This window comes from Somniosus microcephalus, unplaced genomic scaffold (assembly GCF_052327205.1).
Source record: "Somniosus microcephalus isolate GS21.2 unplaced genomic scaffold, FLI_Smic_1.0 unresolved_chr2, whole genome shotgun sequence".
Taxonomy (NCBI): Eukaryota; Metazoa; Chordata; class Chondrichthyes; order Squaliformes; family Somniosidae; genus Somniosus; species Somniosus microcephalus.
The window spans coordinates 88,863,232-88,886,806 of NW_028225180.1; the positions used below are offsets into that span (position 1 = coordinate 88,863,232).

At 55.4% G+C, this 23,575-nt stretch overlaps 1 protein-coding gene across 1 annotated transcript in view; it reads right to left on the reverse strand.

Annotated features, from left to right (window-relative positions):
* LOC147092975 (sodium/potassium/calcium exchanger 3-like) overlaps nucleotides 1-23,575 on the reverse strand; it is a 96,133-nt gene that overhangs the window by 4,309 nt on the left and 68,249 nt on the right. The window contains exon 13 of the mRNA XM_085976305.1: nucleotides 1,146-1,258. Within this exon, the coding sequence (XP_085832431.1) occupies nucleotides 1,146-1,258 (113 nt within the window). The remainder of the gene's footprint in view (nucleotides 1-1,145; nucleotides 1,259-23,575) is intronic.

Here is a 23,575-nt window from a genome sequence, read left to right on the forward strand (position 1 = left end):
TGACGCAGTCTCCTGGGTCCGTGCCCTCCCTAAGGCCATCGAGACCATGGGCACAGAGGGTGGAGAATCGGGCGGAGAGCAGGGGGCAAGGGGTGGGTGGGCACTATTCATGTCTTGGGACGCTGCGCTCTCCCTCCTGAGGCTCTTGCCAGGGGCTCGGGCCCCGCGGGTGCCCCAGCGAGGCGCGGACGACGGGTGCCCCCTACGACATTTGACTACATGGGGCATTGCAGACGGCCAACGAAAGGCCCCCTGTGCCCCCTGACGCGAACGCCCTCCTGCCGCGGTACTGCCCGGGAGTCAGAGGGCTGGCTGGGATTGCCCCTACCATCCCCCCTCGAGAAGGTCTACTTGACCCCAGGACAGATGGAGGGTCAGGGCTGAGGCCTTTATAGCCCATGGCAACGTGCAGGCCCACCGAGCCATCCAGGGAGCCTATCCCGATGAAGGACAAGGTGAGAAGGCTGTTGAAAAAACAGGCGGGACCCTAGGATTTATAAATAGAGGCCGAGAGCACAAGAGTAAGGAAGTTATGCTGAACCTTTATAAATGACTGGTTAGGCCCCAGCTGGAGTCTTGTGTCCAATTCTGGGCACCACACTTTAGGAAGGATGTCAGGGTCTTGGAGAGGGTGCGGAGGAGATTTATTAGAATAGTGCCAGGGATGAGGGACTTCAGTTAATGTGGAGAGACTGGAGAAGCTGGGATTGTTCTCCTTCGAGCAGAGAAGGTTAAGAGGAGATTTAATAGAGGGGTTTAAAATCATGAGGGGTTTTGATGGAGTAAATAAGGAGAAAGTGTTTCCAGTGGCAGGAAGGTCGGTAACCAGAGGACACAGATTGAAGATAATCGGTCAAAGAACCAGAGGGGAGATGAGGAGAATGTTTTTCCGCAGCGAGTTGTTGTGATCTGGAATGCGCTGCCTGAAAGGGCGGTGGGAGCAGATTCAATAGTAACTTTCAAAAGGGAATTGGAGAAATACTTGAAAAGGAGAAATGTGCAGGGCTGTGGGGAGAGAGCGGGGGGGAGTGGGACTAATTGGAGAGCTCGTTCAAAGAGCCGGAACAGGCACAATGGGCCGAATGGCCTCCTCCTGTGTGCTGTGTGATTCTGTGACCGTGTTCAAAGGTTTTCCCAATACTCACCGTCGATCCATATTTCACGACCAGCGTCCTCAGCATCCAGGGAGCGCCGAGTCCCACCAGAATATCAAACACGTTACTCCCAATGGAGTTGGAGACAGCCATGTCTCCCATACCTGCAAAACGGTAGACATTCGACCAGGTTAGTCCGGTGTGGGAGAGCTCCTTTACTCGATATTGCATGGCCTGACCTCCAGAGCCACACAGGCCCGTTCTCTTCAACGTTTGAATCCTGTTCATGTATCTGGGGAAGTCCCTCTAACCCCTCTCTCACACACTCCTGTATCTGGGGAGGTCCCTCTAACCCCTCTCACACTCCTGTAACTGGGGAGGTCCCTCTAACCCCTCTCACACACTCCTGTATCTGGGGAGGTCCCGCTAACCCCTCTCTCACACACTCCTGTATCTGGGGAGGTCCCTCTAACCCCTCTCTCAGACACTCCTGTATCTGGGGAGGTCCCTCTAACCCCTCTCTCACACACTCCTGTAACTGGGGAGGTCCCTCTAACCCCTCTCACACTCCTGTAACTGGGGAGGTCCCTCTAACCCCTCTCACACTCCTGTAACTGGGGAGGTCCCTCGAACCCCTCTCACACTCCTGTAACTGGGGAGGTCCCTCTAACCCCTCTCCCACACTCCTGTATCTGGGGAGGTCCCTCTAACCCCTCTCACACTCCTGTATCTGGGGAGGTCCCTCTTACCCCTCTCTCACACTCCTGTAACTGGGGAGGTCCCTCTAACCCCTCTCACACACTCCTGTATATGGGGAGGTCCCTCTAACCCCTCTCTCGCACTCCTGTATCTGGGGAGGTCCCTCTAACCCCTCTCTCACACTCCTGTATCTGGGGAGGTCCCTCTAACCCCTCTCTCACACTCCTGTATCTGGGGAGGTCCCTCTAACCCCTCTCACACTCCTGTAACTGGGGAGGTCCCTCTAACCCCTCTCCCACACTCCTGTATCTGGGGAGGTCCCTCTAACCCCTCTCACACTCCTGTATCTGGGGAGGTCCCTCTTACCCCTCTCTCACACTCCTGTAACTGGGGAGGTCCCTCTAACCCCTCTCACACACTCCTGTATATGGGGAGGTCCCTCTAACCCCTCTCTCGCACTCCTGTATCTGGGGAGGTCCCTCTAACCCCTCTCTCACACTCCTGTATCTGGGGAGGTCCCTCTAACCCCTCTCTCACACTCCTGTATCTGGGGAGGTCCCTCTAACCCCTCTCTCACACTCCTGTATCTGGGGAGGTCCCTCTAACCCCTCTCACACTGCTGTAACTGGGGAAGTCCCTCTAACCCCTCTCACACTGCTGTAACTGGGGAGGTCCCTCTAACCCCTCTCCCACACTCCTGTATCTGGGGAGGTCCCTCTAACCCCCCTCACACTCCTGTATCTGGGGAGGTCCCTCTAACCTCTCTCTCACACACTCCTGTATCTGGGGAGGTCCCTCTAACCCCTCTCTCACACACTCCTGTATCTGGGGAGGTCCCTCTAACCCCTCTCTCACACACTCCTGTATCTGGGGTGGTCCCTCTAACCTCTCTCTCACACTCTCCTGTATCTGGGGAGGTCCCTCTAACTCCTCTCTCACACAGTCCTGTATCTGGGGAGGTCCCTCTAACCCCTCTCACACTCCTGTATCTGGGGAGGTCCCGCTAACCCCTCTCTCTCACCCCTGTATCTGGGGAGGTCCCTCTAACCCCTCTCTCACACACTCCTGTATCTGGGGAGGTCCCTCTAACCCCTCTCTCTCACACTCCTCTAACTGGGGAGGTCCCTCTAACCCCTCTGTCTCACACTCCTCTATCTGGGGAGGTCCCTCTATCCCCTCTCTCTCACACTCCTGTATCTGGGGAGGTCCCTCTAACCCCTCTCTCACCCTCCTGTATCTGGGGAGGTCTCTCTAACCCCTCTCTCTTTCACTCCTGTATCTGGGGAGGTCCCTCTAACCCCTCTCTCACACTCCTGTATCTGGGGAGGTCCCTCTAACCTCTCTCTCACACTCTCCTGTATCTGGGGAGGTCCCTCTAACCCCTCTCACACATTCCTGTATCTGGGGAGGTCCCTCTAACCCCTCTCTCACACTCCTGTATCTGGGGAGGTCCATCTAACCCCTCTCTCACACTCCTGTATCTGGGGAGGTCCCTCTAACCCCTCTCTCACACACTCCTGTATCTGGGGAGGTCCCTCTAACCCCTCTCTCTCACACTCCTGTATCTGGGGAGGTCCCTCTAACCTCTCTCTCTCTCACTCCTGTATCTGGGGAGGTCCCTCTAACCCCGCTCTCACACTTCTGTATCTGGGGAGTTCCCTCTAAAGCCTCTCTCACACACTCCTGTATCTGGGGAGGTCCCTCTAACTATCTCACACTCCTGTATCCGGGGAGGTCCCTCTATTCCCTCTCTCTCACACTCCTGTATCTGGGGAGGTCCCTCTAACCCCTCTCTCTCACTCCTGTATCTAGGGAGACCCCTCTAACCCCCCTCTCACACTCCTGTAGCTGGGGAGGTCCCTCTAACCCCTCTCTCTCTCACACTCCTGTATCTGGGGAGGTCTCTCTAACCCCTCTCTCACACTCCTGTATCTGGGGAGGTCCCTCTAACCCCTCTCTCACACTCCTCTAACTGGGGAGGTCCCTCTAACCCCTCTCTCACACACTCCTGTATCTGGGGAGGTCCTTCTAACCCCTCTCTCACACACTCCTGTACCTGGGGAGGTCCCTCTAACCCCTCTCTCACACACTCCTGTATCTGGGGAGGTCCCTCTAACCCCTCTCTCACACACTCCTGTATCTGGGGAGGACCCTCTAACCCCTCTGTCACACACTCCTGTATCTGGGGAGGTCCCTCTAACCCCTCTCTCACACACTCCTGTGTCTGGGGAGGTCCCTCTAACCCCTCTCTCACACACTTCTGTATCTGGGGAGGTCCCTCTAACCCCTCTCTCACACAATACAATACAATACAAATCGCTTTATTGGCATGATAAGGTACATCTTATGTTGCCAAAGCATCAAAATACATTTATGGTTGAACACATAAACGCGGTTCCATTCATACAGTGTATAAACAGGTATATCCCTGAGTTTATAAATATATTTTCGCCTTGTTTATATATACTGTTGTCTTAGTTTACTGGTTGTCCCTCTGTTCATGGCAAGCTGTAACATAGTGTGCCGCCAGTGTTACACAGCTTCTCTCCTCCCCCAGTAGGAATGGGAGTTTTTGGTTGTCAGTCAGATTTCTGAATTCAGGGCATATTTGTGAGAATTTTTGATAGAAATTCTCTCTGATGCCCTGATATTTTCCACAGGCTGTGAGGAAGTGCATCTCTGTCTCAACTACTCCCTGACAGCAGTGAGAGCATATCCTGTCTTCTCTTGGCAGCCTGGTCTGCCTGTGTCTGCCTTTTTCGATCGCTAGGCTATGTTCGCTAAGTCTGTACCTTGTCAAGGTTCTTCTCAGTTTGTTATCCTTTACCATGGTCAGGTAATCAGCTATGTTGTATTGTCTGTTTAGGGCCAAGTAGCAATTGAGTTTGCTTTGGGTTTTTGTTGTTTCTGCCCAATATGACAGATATTTTTCCTTTTGCTTAGCGACGATTGTGTTGGGTCGAATTCTTTGTGTTACCCTGTCACTGTCCTGGGGCTGGTTATTGTTAGTATTGTTATTAGTTACTTTATTGAGTCCCAGGACTAGTTGACTGAGGGTATTCTTCTTTATGGTCAGCTCTTGGCATTTCAGGGCGTCGTAGTGATAGCATTGGGGGTTGCTCATTTGTAGGTGATTCCAAAATTTGGTGGCTCTTTTTTGGATAGTGATTATTAATGGGTATTGGCCTAGTTCCGCCCTGCACTCCTGTATCTGGGGAGGTCCCTCTAACCCCTCTCTCTCACACTCCTCTAACTGGGGAGGTCCCTCTAACCCCTCTCTCACACACTCCTGTATCTGGGGAGGTCCCTCTAATCCCTCTCTCTCACACTCCTGTATCTGGGGAGGTCCCTCTAATCCCTCTCTCTCACACTCCTGTATCTGGGGAGGCCCCTCTAACCCCTCTCTCACACACTCCTGTATCTGGGGAGGTCCCTCTAACCCCTCTCTCACACTCCTGTATCTGGGGAGTTCCCTCTAAAGCCTCTCTCACACACTCCTGTATCTGGGGAGGTCCCTCTAACTATCTCACACCCCTGTATCTGGGGATGTCCCTCTAATCCCTCTCTCTCACACTCCTGTATCTGGGGAGGTCCCTCTAACCCCTCTCTCTCACTCCTGTATCTAGGGAGGTCCCTCTAACCCCTCTCTCACACACTCCTGTATCTGGGGAGGCCCCTCTAACCCCTCTCTCTCTCACTCCTGTATCTGGGGAGGTCCTTCTAACCCCCTCTCACACTCCTGTATCTGAGGAGGTCTCTCTAATCCCTCTCACACACTCCTGTATCTGGGGAGGTCCCTGTATCCCCTCTCTCTCACACTCCTGTATCTGGGGAGTTCCTTTAAACCACTCTTGCACACTCCTGTATCTGGGGAGGTCCCTCTAACCCCTCTCTCACACTCCTGTATCTGGGGAGGTCCCTCTAACCCCTCTCTCACACTCCTGCATCTGGGGAGGTCCCTTTAACCCCTCTCACACTCCTGTATCTGGGGAGGTCCCTCTAACCCCTCTCTCACACAGTCCTGTATCTGGGGAGGTCCCTCGAACCCCTCTCACACTCCTGTATCTGGGGAGGTCCCGCTAACCCCTCTCTCTCACTCCTGTATCTGGGGAGGTCCCTCTAACCCCTCTCTCACACTCCTGTATCTGGGGAGGTCCCTCTAACCCCTCTCTCACACTCCTGCATCTGGGGAGGTCCCTCTAACCCCTCTCACACTCCTGTATCTGGGGAGGTCCCTCTAACCCCTCTCCCACACTCCTGTATCTGGGGAGGTCCCTCTAACCCCTCTCTCACACACTCCTGTATCTGGGGAGGTCCCTCTAACCCCTCTCTCACACTCCTGTATCTCGTGAGGTCCCTCTAACCCCTCTCCCACACTCCTGTATCTGGGGAGGTCCCTCTAACCTCTCTCTCACACACTCCTGTATTTGGGGTGGTCCGTCTAACCCCTCTCTCACACTCCTGTATCTAGGGAGGTCCCTCTAACCCCTCTCTCACATCCTGTATCTGGGGAGGTCGCTCTAACCCCTCTCTCACACTCCTCTATCTGGGGAGGTCCCTCTAACCCCTCTCTCACACTCCTCTATCTGGGGAGGTCCCTCTAACCCCTCTCTCACACACTCCTGTATCTAGGGAGGTCCCTCTAACCCCTCTCTCACATCCTGTATCTGGGGAGGTCCCTCTAACCCCTCTCTCACACTCCTCTATCTGGGGAGGTCCCTCTAACCCCTCTCTCTCACACTCCTGTATCTGGGGAGGTCCCTCTAACCGCTCTCTCTCACACTCCTGTATCTGGGGAGGTCCCTCTAACCCCTCTCTCACACACTCCTGTATCTGGGGAGGTCCCTCTAACCGCTCTCTCACACACTCCTGTATCTGGGGAGGTCCCTCTAACCCCTCTCTCTCACACTGCTCTAACTGGGGAGGTCCCTCTAACCCCTCTCTCTCACACTCCTCTATCTGGGGAGGTCCCTCTAACCCCTCTCTCTTTCACTCCTGTATCTGGGGAGGTCCCTCTAACCTCTCTCTCACACTCTCCTGTATCTGGGGAGGTCCCTCTAACCGCTCTCACACATTCCTGTATCTGGGGAGGTCCCTCTAACCCCTCTCTCACACTCCTGTATCTGGGGAGGTCCATCTAACCCCTCTCTCACACTCCTGTATCTGGGGAGGTCTCTCTAACCCCTCTCTCACACACTCCTGTATCTGGGGAGGTCCCTCTAACCCCTCTCTCTCACACTCCTGTATCTGGGGAGGTCCCTCTAACCACCCTCTCTCTCACACTCCTGTATCTGGGGAGGCCCCTCTAACCCCCCTCTCTCACACTCCTGTATCTGGGGAGGTCCCTCCAACCCCTCTCTCACACTCCTGTATCTGGGGAGGTCCCTCTAACCTCTCTCTCACACTAGTGTATCTGGGGAGGTCCCTCTAACCCCTCTCTCTTTCACTCCTGTATCTGGGGAGGTCCCTCTAACCCCTCTCTCACACTCCTGTATCTGGGGAGGTCCCTCTAACCCCCCCTCTCTCACACTCCTGTATCTGGGGAGGTCCCTCTAACCCCTCTCTCACACTCCTGTATCTGGGGAGGTCCCTCCAACCCCTCTCTCACACTCCTCTATCTGGGGAGGTCCCTCTAACCCCTCTCTCTTTCACTCCAGTATCTGGGGAGGTCCCTCTAACCCCTCTCCCACACTCCTGTATCTGGGGAGGTCCCGCTAACCCCTCTCTCACACACTCCTCTATCTGGGGAGGTCCCTCTAACCCCTCTCTCACACTCCTGTATCTGGGGAGGTCCCTCTAACCCCTCTCTCTCACAATACAATACAATACAAATCGCTTTATTGGCATGATAAGGTACATCTTATGTTGCCAAAGCATCAAAATACATTTATGGTTGAACACATAAACGCGGTTCCATTCATACAGTGTATAAACAGGTATATCCCTGAGTTTATAAATATATTTTCGCCTTGTTTATATATACTCTTGTCTTAGTTTACTGGTTGTCCCTCTGTTCATGGCAAGCTGTAACATAGTGTGCCGCCAGTGTTACACAGCTTCTCTCCTCCCCCAGTAGGAATGGGAGTTTTTGGTTGTCAGTCAGATTTCTGAATTCAGGGCATATTTGTGAGAATTTTTGATAGAAATTCTCTCTGATGCCCTGATATTTTCCACAGGCTGTGAGGAAGTGCATCTCTGTCTCAACTACTCCCTGACTGCAGTGAGAGCATATCCTGTCTTCTCTTGGCAGCCTGGTCTGCCTGTGTCTGCCTTTTTCGATCGCTAGGCTATGTTCGCGAAGTCTGTACCTCACACTCCTGTATCTGGGGATGTCCCTCTAACCCCTCTCTCACACTCCTGTATCTGGGGAGGTCCCTCTATCCCCTCTCTCTCACACTCCTGTATCTGGGGAGCTCCCTCTAACCCCTCTCTCACACTCCTGTATCTGGGGAGGTCCCTCTAACCTCTCTCTCTCATTCTCCTGTATCTGGGGAGGTCCCTCTAACCCCTCTCTCACACTCCTATATCTGGGGAGGTCCCTCTAACCTCTCTCTCTCACACTCCTGTATCTGGCGAGGTCCCTCTAACCCCTCTATCACACTCCTGTATCTGGGGAGGTCCCTCAAACCCCTCTCACACACTCCTGTATCTGAGGAGGTCCCTCTAACCTGTCTCTCTCACACTCCTGTACCTGGGGAGGTCCCTCTAACCCCTCTCTCACATTCCTGTGTCTGGGGAGGTCCCTCTAACCCCTCTCTCACACACTCCTGTATCTGGGGAGCTCGCTCTAACCTCTCTCTCACACTCTCCTGTATCTTGGGAGGTCCCTCTAACCTCTCTCTCTCTCACAGGCCTGTATCTGGGGAGGTTTCTCTAACCCCACTCTCTCACACTCCTGTATCTGGGGAGGTCCCTCTAACCCCTCTGTCACACACTCCTGTATCTGGGGAGGTCCCTCTGACCCCTCTCTCACACTCCTGTACGTGGGGAGGTCCCTCTAACCCCTCTCACACACTCCTGTATCTGGGGAGGCCCCTCTAACCCCTGTCTCTCTCTCACTCCTGTATCTGAGGAGGTCCCTCTAACCCCTCTCTCACACTCCTGTATCTGGGGAGGTCCCTCTAATGCCTCTCTCACACACTCCTGTATCTGGGGAGGTCCCTCTAACTATCTCACACTCCTGTATCTGGGGAGGTCCCTCTAATCCCTCTCTCTCACACTCCTGTATCTGGGGAGGTCCCACTAACCCCTCTCTCTCACACTCCTGTATCTGGGGAGGTCCCTCTAATCCCTCTCTCTCACACTCCTGTATCTGGGGAGGTCGCTCTAATCCCTCTCTCTCACACTCCTGTATCTGGGGAGGTCCCTCTAACCCCTCTCTCTCAATCCTGTATCGAGAGAAGTCCCTCTAACCCCTCTCTCACACACTCCTGTATCTTGGGAGGCCCCTCTAACCCCTCTCTCACACACTCCTGTATCTGGGGAGGTCCCTCTAACCCCGCTCTCACACTTCTGTATCTGGGGAGTTCCCTCTAAAGCCTCTCTCACACACTCCTGTATCTGGGGAGGTCCCTCTAACCCCTCTCTCTCACTCCTGTATCTAGGGAGACCCCTCCAACCCCCCTCTCTCACTCCTGTAGCTGAGGAGGTCCCTCTAACCCCTCTCTCTCTCTCACACTCCTGTATCTGGGGAGGTCCCTCTAACCCCTCTCTCACACTCCTGTATCTGGGGAGGTCCCTCTAACCCCTCTCTCACACTCCTGTAACTGGGGAGGTCCCTCTAACCCCTCTGTCTCACGCTCCTCTAACTGGGGAGGTCCCTCTAACCCCTCTCTCACACACTCCTGTATCTGGGGAGGTCCCTCTAACCCCTCTCTCTCACTCCTGTATCTAGGGAGGTCCCTCTAACCCCTCTCTCAGACACTCCTGTATCTGGGGAGGCCCCTCTAACCCCTCTCTCACACACTCCTGTATCTGGGGAGGTCCCTCTAACCCCTCTCTCACACTCCTGTATCTGGGGAGTTCCCTCTAAAGCCTCTCTCACACACTCCTGTATCTGGGGAGGTCCCTCTAACTATCTCACACCCCTGTATCTGGGGATGTCCCTCTAATCCCTCTCTCTCACACTCCTGTATCTGGGGAGGTCTCTCTAACCCCTCTCTCTCACTCCTGTATCTAGGGAGGTCCCTCTAACCCCTCTCTCACACACTCCTGTATCTGGGGAGGCCCCTCTAACCCCTCTCTCTCACACTCCTGTATCTGGGGAGGCCCCTCTAACCCCCCTCTCACACTCCTGTAGCTGGGGAGGTCCCTCTAACCCCTCTCTCTCACTCCTGTATCTGGGGAGGTCCTTCTAACCCCTCTCTCACACTCCTGTATCTGAGGAGGTCTCTCTAATCCCTCTCACACACTCCTGTGTCTGGGGAGGTCCCTGTATCCCCTCTCTCTCACACTCCTGTATCTGGGGAGTTCCTTTAAACCACTCTTGCACACTCCTGTATCTGGGGAGGTCCCTCTAACCACTCTCGCACACTCCTGTATCTGCGGAGGTCCCTCTAACCCCTCTCACACTCCTGTATCTGGGGAGGTCCCTCTAACCCCTCTCTCACACACTACTGTATCTGGGGAGTTCCCTCTTACCACTCTCGCACACTCCTGAATCTGCGGAGGTCCCTCTAACCCCTCTCTCTCTCACACTCCTGTATCTGGGGAGGTCCCTCTAACCCCTCTCTCACACTCCTTTATCTGAGGAGGTCCCTCTAACACCTCTCTCACACTCCTGTATCTGGGGAGGTCCCTCTAACCCCTCTCTCACACTCCTGTATCTGAGGAGGTCTCTCTAATCCCTCTCACACACTCCTGTATCTGGGGAGGTCCCTCTAACCCCTGTCTCTCTCACACTCCTGTATCTGGGGAGGTCCCTCTAACCCCTCTCTCACACTCCTGTATCTGGGGAGGTCCCTCTAACCCCTCTCTCACACTCCTCTATCTGGGGAGGTCCCTCTAACCTCTCTCTCTCACACTCCTGTATCTGGGGAGGTCCCTCTAACCCATCTCTCTCTCACTCCTGTATCTGGGGAGGTCCCTCTAACCCCTCTCTCACACACTCCTGTATCTGGGGAGGTCCCTCTAACCCCTCTCACACTCCTGTAGCTGGGGAGGTCCCGCTAACCCCTCTCTCTCACTCCTGTATCTGGGGAGGTCCTTCTAACCCCTCTCTCACACTCCTGTATCTGAGGAGGTCTCTCTAATCCCTCTCACACACTCCTGTATCTGGGGAGGTCCCTTTAACCCCTCTCTCACACACCTGTATCTGGGGAGGTCCCTCAAACCCCTCTCACACACTCCTGTATCTGAGGAGGTCCCTCTAACCTGTCTCTCTCACACTCCTGTATCTGAGGAGGTCTCTCTAATCCCTCTCACACACTCCTGTATCTGGGGAGGTCCCTGTATCCCCTCTCTCTCACACTCCTGTATCTGGGGAGTTCCTTTAAACCACTCTTGCACACTCCTGTATCTGGGGAGGTCCCTCTAACCACTCTCGCACACTCCTGTATCTGGGGAGGTCCCTCTAACCCCTCTCTCTCACATTCCTGTATCTGGGGAGGTCCCTCTAACCCCTCTCTCACACTCCTGTATCTGGGGAGGTCCCTTTAACCCCTCTCTCACACACTCCTGTATCTGGGGAGGTCCCTCTAACCCCTCTCTCTCACACTCCTGTATCTGGGGAGGTCCCTCTAACCCCTCTCTCACACACTCCTGTATCAGGGGAGGTCCCTCTAACCCCTCTCTCTCACACTCCTGTATCTGGAGAGGACCCTCTAACCCCCCTCTCACACACTCCTGTATCTGGGGAGGTCCCTCTAACCCCTCTCTCACACTCCTGTATCTGGGGAGGTCCCTCTAACCACTCTCACACACTCCTGTATCTGGGGAGGTCCCTCTAACCCCTCTCTCTCACACTCCTGTATCTGAGGAGTTCCTTTAAACCACTCTTGCACACTCCTGTATCTGGGGAGGTCCCTCTTACCACTCTCGCACACTCCTGAATCTGCGGAGGTCCCTCCAACCCCTCTCTCTCACACTACTGTATCTGGGGAGTTCCCTCTTACCACTCTCGCACACTCCTGAATCTGCGGAGGTCCCTCTAACCCCTCTCTCTCTCACACTCCTGTATCTGGGGAGGTCCCTCTAACCCCTCTCTCAAACTCCTGTATCTGAGGAGGTCCCTCTAACACCTCTCTCACACTCCTGTATCTGGGGAGGTCCCTCTAACCCCTCTCTCACACTCCTGTATCTGAGGAGGTCTCTCTAATCCCTCTCACACACTCCTGTATCTGGGGAGGTCCCTCTAACCCCTCTCTCTCTCACACTCCTGTATCTGGGGAGGTCCCTCTAACCCCTCTCTCACACTCCTCTATCTGGGGAGGTCCCTCTAACCCCTCTCTCTCACACACCTGTATCTGGGGAGGTCCCTCTAACCCATCTCTCTCTCACTCCTGTATCTGGGGAGGTCCCTCTAACCCCTCTCTCACACACTCCTGTATCTGGGGAGGTCCCTCTAACCCCTCTCTCTCACACTCCTCTAACTGGGGAGGTCCCTCTAACCCCTCTCTCACACACTCCTGTAACTGGGGAGGTCCCTCTAACCCCTCTCTCACACACTCCTGTATCTGGGGAGGTCCCTCTAACCCCTCTCTCAAACACTCCTGTATCTGGGGAGGTCCCTCTAACCCCTCTGTCACACACTCCTGCATCTGGGGAGGTCCCTCTAACCCCTCTCTCACACACTCCTGTATCTGGGGAGGTCCCTCTAACCCCTCTGTCACACACTCCTGTAACTGGGGAGGTCCCTCTAACCCCTCTCACACTCCTGTATCTGGGGAGGTCCCTCTAACCCCTCTCTCACACACTCCTGTATCTGGGGAGGTCCCTCTAATCCCTCTCTCTCACACTCCTGTATCTGGGGAGGTCCCTCTAACCCCTCTCTCTCACTGCTGTATCTAGGGAGACCCCTCTAACCCCCCTCTCACACTCCTGTAGCTGGGGAGGTCCCTCTAACCCCTCTCTCTCTCACACTCCTGTATCTGGGGAGGTCCCTCTAACCCCTCTCTCACACACTCCTGTATCTGGGGAGGTCCCTCTAATCCCTCTCTCTCACACTCCTGTATCTGGGGAGGTCCCTCTAATCCCTCTCTCTCACACTTCTGTATCTGGGGAGGTCCCTCTAATCCCTCTCTCGCACACCCCTGTAGCTGGGGAGGTCCCTCTAACCCCTCTCTCTCACTCCTGTATCTAGGGAGGTCCCTCTAACCCCTCTCTCAGACACTCCTGTATCTGGGGAGTCCCCTCCAACCCCTCTCTCACACACTCCTGTATCTGGGGAGGTCCCTCTCACCCCTCTCTCACACTCCTGTATCTGGGGAGTTCCCTCTAAAGCCTCTCTCACACACTCCTGTATCTGGGGAGGTCCCTCTAACTATCTCACACCCCTGTATCTGGGGATGTCCCTCTAATCCCTCTCTCTCACACTCCTGTGTCTGGGGAGGTCCCTCTAACCCCTCTATCTCAATCCTGTATCGAGGGAGGTCCCTCTAACCCCTCTCTCTCACACTCCTGTATCTGGGGAGGCCCCTCTAACCCCCCTCTCACACTCCTGTAGCTGGGGAGGTCCCTCTAACCCCTCTCTCCCTCTCCTGTATCTGGGGAGGTCCTTCTAACCCCTCTCTCACACTCCTGTATCTGAGGAGGTCTCTCTAATCCCTCTCACACACTCCTGTATCTGGGGAGGTCCCTGTATCCCCTCTCTCTCACACTCCTGTATCTGGGGAGTTCCCTCTTACCACTCTCGCACACTCCTGAATCTGCGGAGGTCCCACTAACCCCTCTCTCTCTCACACTCCTGTATCTGGGGAGGTCCCTCTAACCCCTCTCTCACACTCCTGTATCTGAGGAGGTCCCTCTAACACCTCTCTCACACTCCTGTATCTGGGGAGGTCCCTCTAACCCCTCTCTCACACTCCTGTATCTGGGGAGGTCCCTCTAACCCCTCTCTCTCACACTCCTGTATCTGGGGAGGTCCCTCTAACCCATCTCTCTCTCACTCCTGTATCTGGGGAGGTCCCTCTAACCCCTCCCTCACACACTCCTGTATCTGGGGAGGCCCCTCTAACCCCTCTCTCTCACACTCCTGTATCTGGGGAGGCCCCTCTAACCCCCCTCTCACACTCCTGTAGCTGGGGAGGTCCCTCTAACCCCTCTCTCTCACTCCTGTATCTGGGGAGGTCCTTCTAACCCCCTCTCTCACACTCCTGTATCTGGGGAGGTCCCTCTAACCCCTCTCTCACACTCCTGTATCTCGGGAGGTCCCTCTAACCACTCTCTCACACTCCTCTATCTGGGGAGGCCCCTCTAACCCCCTCTCTCACACTCCTGTATCTGGGGAGGTCCCTCTAACCCCTCTCTCACACTCCTGTATCTGGGGAGGTCCTTCTAACCCCTCTCTCACACTCCTGTATCTGAGGAGGTCTCTCTAATCCCTCTCACACACTCCTGTATCTGGGGAGGTCCCTGTATCCCCTCTCGCTCACACTCCTGTATCTGGGGAGTTCCCTCTTACCACTCTCGCACACTCCTGAATCTGCGGAGGTCCCACTAACCCCTCTCTCTCTCACACTCCTGTATCTGGGGAGGTCCCTCTAACACCTCTCTCACACTCCTGTATCTGAGGAGGTCCCTCTAACACCTCTCTCACACTCCTGTATCTGGGGAGGTCCCTCTAACCCCTCTCTCACACTCCTGTATCTGGGGAGGTCCCTCTAACCCCTCTCTCTCACACTCCTGTATCTGGGGAGGTCCCTCTAACCCATCTCTCTCTCACTCCTGTGTCTGGGGAGGTCCCTCTAACCCCTCTCTCACACACTCCTGTATCTGGGGAGGCCCCTCTAACCCCTCTCTCTCACACTCCTGTATCTGGGGAGGCCCCTCTAAGCCCCCTCTCACACTCCTGTAGCTGGGGAGGTCCCTCTAACCCCTCTCTCTCACTCCTGTATCTGGGGAGGTCCTTCTAACCCCCTCTCTCACACTCCTGTATCTGGGGAGGTCCCTCTAACCCCTCTCTCACACTCCTGTATCTCGGGAGGTCCATCTAACCACTCTCTCACACTCCTCTATCTGGGGAGGCCCCTCTAACCCCCTCTCTCACACTCCTGTATCTGGGGAGGTCCCTCTAACCCCTCTCTCACACTCCTGTATCTGGGGAGGTCCCTCTAACCCCCTCTCTCACACTCCTGTATCTGGGGAGGTCCCTTTAACCCCTCTCTCACACTCCTGTATCTCGGGAGGACCCTCTAACCACTCTCTCACACTCCTGTATCTGGGGAGGTCCCTCTAACCCCTCTCTCTTTCACTCCAGTATCTGGGGAGGTCCCTCTAATCCCTCTCCCACACTCCTGTATCTGGGGAGGTCCCGATAACCCCTCTCTCACACACTCCTGTATCTGGGGAGGTCCCTGTAACCCCTCTCTCACACTCCTGTATCTGGGGAGGTCCCTCTAACCCCTCTCTCTTTCACTCCTGTATCTGGGGAGGTCCCTCTCTCACACTCCTGTATCTGGGGAGGTCCCGCTAACCCCTCTCTCACACACTCCTGTATCTGGGGAGGTCCCTCTAACCCCTCTCTCACACTCCTGTATCTGGGGAGGTCCCTCTAACCACTGTCTCTCACACTCCTGTATCTGGGGAGGTCCCTCTAACCCCTTTCTCACACTCCTGTATCTGGGGAGGTCCCTCTATCCTCTCTCTCTCACACTCCTGTATCTGGGGAGCTCCCTCTAACCTCTCTCTCACACTCCTGTATCTGGGGAGGTCCCTCTAACCTCTCTCTCTCACTCTCCTGTATCTGGCGAGGTCCCCCTAACCCCTTTCTCTCACACTCCTGCATCTGGGGAGGTCCCTCTAACCCCTCTCTCACACTCCTATATCTGGGGAGGTCCCTCTAACCTCTCTCTCTCTCACTCCTGTATCTGGCCAGGTCCCTCTAAACCCTCTCTCACACTCCTGTATCTGGGGAGGTCCCTCTAACCCCTCTCTCACACTCCTATATCTGGGGAGGTCCCTCGAACCTGTCTCTCTCACACTCCTGTACCTAGGGAGGTCCCTCTAATCCCTCTCTCACACTCCTGTATCTGGGGAGGTCCCTCTAACCCCTCTCTCACACACTCCTGTATCTGGGGAGCTCCCTCTAACCTCTCTCTCACACTCTCCTGTATCTGGGGAGGTCCCTCTAACCTCTCTCTCTCACACGCCTGTACCTGGGGAGGTTTCTCTAACCCCACTCTCTCACACTCCTGTATCTGGGGAGGTCCCTCTAACCCCCTCTCTCACACTCCTGTATCTGGGGAGGTCCCTCTCACCCCTCTCTCACACACACTCCTGTATCTGGGGAGGCCCCTCTAACCCCTCTCTCACACTCCTATATCTGGGGAGGTCCCTCTAACCCCTCTCTCACACTCCTGTAACTGGAGAGGTCCCTCTAACCCCTCTCTCTCACACTCCTCCAACTGGGGAGGTCCCTCTAACCCCTCTCTCATACACTCCTGTATCTGGGGAGGTCCCTGTAACCCCTCTCTCACACTCCTGTATCTGGGGAGGTCCCTCTAACCCCTCTCTCTTTCACTCCTGTATCTGGGGAGGTCCCTCTCTCACACTCCTGTATCTGGGGAGGTCCCTCTAACCTCTCTCTCACACTCTCCTCTATCTGGGGAGGTCCCTCTAACCCCTCTCACACATTCCTGTATCTGGGGAGATCCCTCTAACCCCTCTCTCACACTCCTGTATCTGGGGAGGTCCCTCTAACCCCTCTCTCTTTCACTCCTGTATCTGGGGAGGTCCCTCTAACCCCTCTCTCACACTCCTGTATCTGGGAAGGTCCCTCTAACCTCTCTCTCACACTCTCCTGTATCTGGGGAGGTCCCTCTAAACCCTCTCACACACTGCTCTATCTGGGGAGGTCCCTCTAACCCCTCTCTCTCACACTCCTGTATCTGGGGAGGTCCCTCTAACCCCCCTCTCTCTCACACTCCTGTATCTGGGGAGGCCCCTCTAACCCCCCTCTCTCACACTCCTGTACCTGGGGAGGTCCCTCTAACCCCTCTCTCACACTCCTGTATCTGGGGAGGTCCCTCTAACCCCCTCTCTCACTCTCCTGTATCTGGGGAGGTCCCTCTAACCCCTCTCTCACACTCCTGTATCTGGGGAGGTCCCTCTAACCGCTCTCTCACACTCCTCTATCTGGGGAGGTCCCTCTAACCCATCTCTCTTTCACTCCAGTATCTTGGGAGGTCCCTCTAACCCCTCTCCCACACTCCTGTATCTGGGGAGGTCCCGCTAACCCCTCTCTCACACACTCCTGTATCTGGGGAGGTCCCTCTAACCCCTCTCTCACACTCCTGTATCTGGGGAGGTCCCTCTAACCACTCTCTCTCACACTCCTGTATCTGGGGAGGTCCCTCTAACCCCTTTCTCACACTCCTGTATCTGGGGAGGTCCCTCTATCCTCTCTCTCTCACACTCCTGTATCTGGGGAGCTCCCTCTAACCTCTCTCTCACACTCCTGTATCTGGGGAGGTCCCTCTAACCTCTCTCTCTCACTCTCCTGTATCTGGCGAGGTCCCCCTAACCCCTTTCTCTCACACTCCTGTATCTGGGGAGGTCCCTCTAACCCCTCTCTCACACTCCTATATCTGGGGAGGTCCCTCTAACCTCTCTCTCTCTCCCTCCTGTATCTGGCGAGGTCCCTCTAAACCCTCTCTCACACTCCTATATCTGGGGAGGTCCCTCGAACCTGTCTCTCTCACACTCCTGTACCTAGGGAGGTCCCTCTAATCCCTCTCTCACACTCCTGTATCTGGGGAGGTCCCTCTAACCCCTCTCTCACACACTCCTGTATCTGGGGAGCTCCCTCTAACCTCTCTCTCACACTCTCCTGTATCTGGGGAGGTCCCTCTAACCTCTCTCTCTCACACGCCTGTACCTGGGGAGGTTTCTCTAACCCCACTCTCTCACACTCCTGTATCTGGGGAGGTCCCTCTAACCCCCTCTCTCACACTCCTGTATCTGGGGAGGTCCCTCTCACCCCTCTCTCACACACACTCCTGTATCTGGGGAGGTCCCTCTAACCCCTCTCTCACACTCCTGTATCTGGGGAGGTCCCTCTAACCCCTCTCTCACACTCCTGTAACTGGGGAGGTCCCTCTAACCCCTCTCTCTCACACTCCTCCAACTGGGGAGGTCCCTCTAACCCCTCTCTCACACACTCCTGTATCTGGGGAGGTCCCTCTAACCCCTCTCTCACACACTCCTGTATCTGGGGAGGTCCCTCTAACACCTCTCTCTCACACTCCTCTAACTGGGGAGGTCCCTCTAACACCTCTCTCACACACTCCTGTATCTGGGGAGGTCCCTCTAATCCCTCTCTCTCACACTCCTGTATCTGGGGAGGTCCCTCTAATCCCTCTCTCTCACACTCCTGTATCTGGGGAGGTCCCTCTAATCCCTCTCTCGCACACTCCTGTAGATGGGGAGGTCCCTCTAACCCCTCTCTCTCACTCCTGTATCTAGGGAGGTCCCTCTAACCCCTCTCTCAGACACTCCTGTATCTGGGGAGGCCCCTCTAACCCCTCTCTCACACACTCCTGTATCTGGGGAGCTCCCTCTAACCTCTCTCTCACACTCCTGTATCTGGGGAGTTCCCTCTAAAGCCTCTCTCACACACTCCTGTATCTGGGGAGGTCCCTCTAACTATCTCACACCCCTGTATCTGGGGATGTCCCTCTAATCCCTCTCTCTCACACTCCTGTATCTGGGGAGGTCCCTCTAACCCCTCTCTCTCACTCCTGTATCTAGGGAGGTCCCTCTAACCCCTCTCTCACACACTCCTGTATCTGGGGAGGCCCCTCTAACCCCTCTCTCTCACACTCCTGTATCTGGGGAGGCCCCTCTAACCCCCCTCTCACACTCCTGTAGCTGGGGAGGTCCCTCTAACCCCTCTCTCTCACTCCTGTATCTGGGGAGGTCCTTCTAATCCCTCTCACACACTCCTGTATCTGGGGAGGCCCCTGTATCCCCTCTCTCTCACACTCCTGTATCTGGGGAGTTCCTTTAAACCACTCTTGCACACTCCTGTATCTGGGAAGGTCCCTCTAACCACTCTCGCACACTCCTGTATCTGGGGAGGTCCCTCTAACCCCTCTCTCTCACACTCCTGTATCTGGGGAGGTCCCTCTAACCACTCTCTCACACACTACTGTATCTGGGGAGTTCCCTCTTACCACACTCGCACACTCCTGAATCTGCGGAGGTCCCTCTAACCCCTCTCTCTCTCACACTCCTGTATCTGAGGAGGTCCCTCTAACACCTCTCTCACACTCCTGTATCTGGGGAGGTCCCTCTAACCCCTCTCTCACACTCCTGTATCTGAGGAGGTCTCTCTAATCCCTCTCACACACTCCTGTATCTGGGGAGGTCCCTCTAACCCCTCTCTCTCTCACACTCCTGTATCTGGGGAGGTCCCTCTAACCCCTCTCTCACACTGCTGTATGTGGGGAGGTCCCTCTAACCCCTCTCTCACACTCCTGTATCTGGGGAGGTCCCTCTAACCCCTCTCTCACACTCCTCTATCTGGGGAGGTCCCTCTAACCCCTCTCTCTCACACTCCTGTATCTGGGGAGGTCCCTCTAACCCATCTCTCTCTCACTCCTCTATCTGGGGAGGGCCCTCTAACCCCTCTCTCTCACTCCTGTATCTGGGGAGGTCCTTCTAACCCCTCTCTCACACTCCTGTATCTGAGGAGGTCTCTCTAATCCCTCTCACACACTCCTGTATCTGGGGAGGTCCCTGTATCCCCTCTCTCTCACACTCCTGTATCTGGGGAGTTCCTTTAAACCACTCTTGCACACTCCTGTATCTGGGGAGGTCCCTCTAACCACTCTCGCACACTCCTGTATCTGGGGAGGTCCCTCTAACCCCTCTCTCTCACACTCCTGTATCTGGGGAGGTCCCTCTAACCCCTCTCTCACACACTACTGTATCTGGGGAGTTCCCTCTTACCACTCTCGCACACTCCTGAATCTGCGGAGGTCCCTCTAACCCCTCTCTCTCTCACACTCCTGTATCTGGGGAGGTCCCTCTAACCCCTCTCTCTCTCACACTCCTGTATCTGGGGAGGTCCCTCTAACCCCTCTCTCACACTCCTCTATCTGGGGAGGTCCCTCTAACCCCTCTCTCTCACACTCCTGTATCTGGGGAGGTCCCTCTAACCCATCTCTCTCTCACTCCTGTATCTGGGGAGGTCCCTCTAACCCCTCTCTCACACACTCCTGTATCTGGGGAGGTCCCTCTAACCCCTCTCTCTCACACTCCTCTAACTGGGGAGGTCCCTCTAACCCCTCTCTCACACACTCCTGTAACTGGGGAGGTCCCTCTAACCCCTCTCTCAAACACTCCTGTATCTGGGGAGGTCCCTCTAACCCCTCTGTCACACACTCCTGTATCTGGGGAGGTCCCTCTAACCCCACTCTCACACACTCCTGTATCTGGGGAGGTCCCTCTAACCCCTCTGTCACACACTCCTGTAACTGGGGAGGTCCCTCTAACCCCTCTCACACTCCTGTATCTGGGGAGGTCCCTCTAACCCCTCTCTCACACACTCCTGTATCTGGGGAGGTCCCTCTAACCCCTCTCTCTCACACTCCTGTATCTGGGGAGGTCCCTCTAACCCCTCTCTCACACACTCCTGTATCTGGGGAGGTCCCTCTAACTATCTCACACTCCTGTATCTGGGGAGGTCCCTCTAATCCCTCTCTCTCACACTCCTGTATCTGTGGAGGTACCTCCATCCCCTCTCTCTCACTCCTGTATCTAGGGAGACCCCTCTAACCCCCCTCTCACACTCCTGTAGCTGGGGAGGTCCCTCTAACCCCTCTCTCTCTCACACTCCTGTATCTGGGGAGGTCCCTCTAACCCCTCTCTCACACACTCCTGTATCTGGGGAGGTCCCTCTAATCCCTCTCTCTCACACTCCTGTATCTGGGGAGGTCCCTCTAATCCCTCTCTCTCACACTCCTGTATCTGGGGAGGTCCCTCTAATCCCTCTCTCGCACACTCCTGTAGCTGGGGAGGTCCCTCTAACCCCTCTCTCTCACTCCTGTATCTAGGGAGGTCCCTCTAACCCCTCTCTCAGACACTCCTGTATCTGGGGAGGCCCCTCTAACCCCTCTCTCACACACTCCTGTATCTGGGGAGGTCCCTCTAACCCCTCTCTCACACTCCTGTATCTGGGGAGTACCCTCTAAAGCCTCTCTCACACACTCCTGTATCTGGGGAGGTCCCTCTAACTATCTCACACCCCTGTATCTGGGGATGTCCCTCTAATCCCTCTCTCTCACACTCCTGTATCTGGGGAGGTCCTTCTAACCCCTCTCTCTCACTCCTGTATCTAGGGAGGTCCCTCTAACCCCTCTCTCACACACTCCTGTATCTGGGGAGGCCCCTCTAACCCCTCTCTCTCACACTCCTGTATCTGGGGAGGCCCCTCTAACCCCCCTCTCACACTCCTGTAGCTGGGGAGGTCCCTCTAACCCCTCTCTCTCACTCCTGTATCTGGGGAGGTCCTTCTAACCCCTCTCTCACACTCCTGTATCTGAGGAGGTCTCTCTAATCCCTCTCACACACTCCTGTATCTGGGGAGGTCCCTGTATCCCCTCTCTCTCACACTCCTGTATCTGGGGAGTTCCTTTAAACCACTCTTGCACACTCCTGTATCTGGGGAGGTCCCTCTAACCACTCTCGCACACTCCTGTATCTGGGGAGGTCCCTCTAACCCCTCTCTCTCACACTCCTGTATCTGGGGAGGTCCCTCTAACCCCTCTCTCACACACTACTGTATCTGTGGAGTTCCCTCTTACCACTCTCGCACACTCCTGAATCTGCGGAGGTCCCTCTAACCCCTCTCTCTCTCACACTCCTGTATCTGGGGAGGTCCCTCTAACCCCTCTCTCACACTCCTGTATCTGAGGAGGTCCCTCTAACACCTCTCTCACACTCCTGTATCTGGGGAGGTCCCTCTAACCCCTCTCTCACACTCCTGTATCTGGGGAGGTCCCTCTAACCCCTCTCTCACACTCCTGTATCTGGGGAGGTCCCTCTAACCCCTCTCTCACACTCCTCTATCTGGGTAGGTCCCTCTAACCCCTCTCTCTCACACTCCTGTATCTGGGGAGGCCCCTCTAACCCCCTCTCACACTCCTGTAGCTGGGGAGGTCCCTCTAACCCCTCTCTCTCACTCCTGTATCTGGGGAGGTCCTTCTAACCCCCTCTCTCACACTCCTGTATCTGGGGAGGTCCCTCTAACCCCTCTCTCACACTCCTGTATCTCGGGAGGTCCCTCTAACCACTCTCTCACACTCCTCTATCTGGGGAGGCCCCTCTAACCCCCTCTCTCACAATCCTGTATCTGGGGAGGTCCCTCTAACCCCTCTCTCACACTCCTGTATCTGGGGAGGTCCCTCTAACCCCTCTCTCTTTCACTCCAGTATCTGGGGAGGTCACTCTAACCCCTCTCCCACACTCCTGTATCTGGGGAGGTCCCGCTAACCCCTCTCTCACACACTCCTGTATCTGGGGAGGTCCCTGTAACCCCTCTCTCACACTCCTGTATCTGGGGAGGTCCCTCTAACCCCTCTCTCTTTCACTCCTGTATCTGGGGAGGTCCCTCTCTCACACTCCTGTATCTGGGGAGGTCCCTCTAACCTCTCTCTCACACTCTCCTCTATCTGGGGAGGTCCCTCTAACCCCTCTCACACATTCCTGTATCTGGGGAGGTCCCTCTAACCCCTCTCTCACACACTACTGTATCTGGGGAGGTCCCTCTCTCACACTCCTGTATCTGGGGAGGTCCCTCTAACCTCTCTCTCACACTCTCTTCTATCTGGGGAGGTCCCTCTAACCCCTCTCTCTCACACTCCTGTATCTGGGGAGGTCCCTCTAACCCCTCTCTCACACACTACTGTATCTGGGGAGTTCCCTCTTACCACTCTCGCACACTCCTGAATCTGCGGAGGTCCCTCTAACCCCTCTCTCTCTCACACTCCTGTATCTGGGGAGGTCCCTCTAACCCCTCTCTCTCTCACACTCCTGTATCTGGGGAGGTCCCTCTAACCCCTCTCTCACACTCCTCTATCTGGGGAGGTCCCTCTAACCCCTCTCTCTCACACTCCTGTATCTGGGGAGGTCCCTCTAACCCATCTCTCTCTCACTCCTGTATCTGGGGAGGTCCCTCTAACCCCTCTCTCACACACTCCTGTATCTGGGGTGGTCCCTCTAACCCCTCTCTCTCACACTCCTCTAACTGGGGAGGTCCCTCTAACCCCTCTCTCACACACTCCTGTAACTGGGGAGGTCCCTCTAACCCCTCTCTCTCACTCTCCTCTAACTGGGGAGGTCCCTCTAACCCCTCTCTCACACACTCCTGTATCTGGGGAGGTCCCTCTAACCCCTCTCTCAAACACTCCTGTAGCTGGGGAAGTCCCTCTAACCCCTCTGTCACACACTCCTGTATCTGGGGAGGTCCCTCTAACCCCTCTCTCACACACTCCTGTATCTGGGGAGGTCCCTCTAACCCCACTGTCACACACTCCTGTAACTGGGGAGGTCCCTCTAACCCCTCTCTCTCACTCTCCTCTAACTGGGGAGGTCCCTCTAACCCCTCTCTCACACACTCCTCT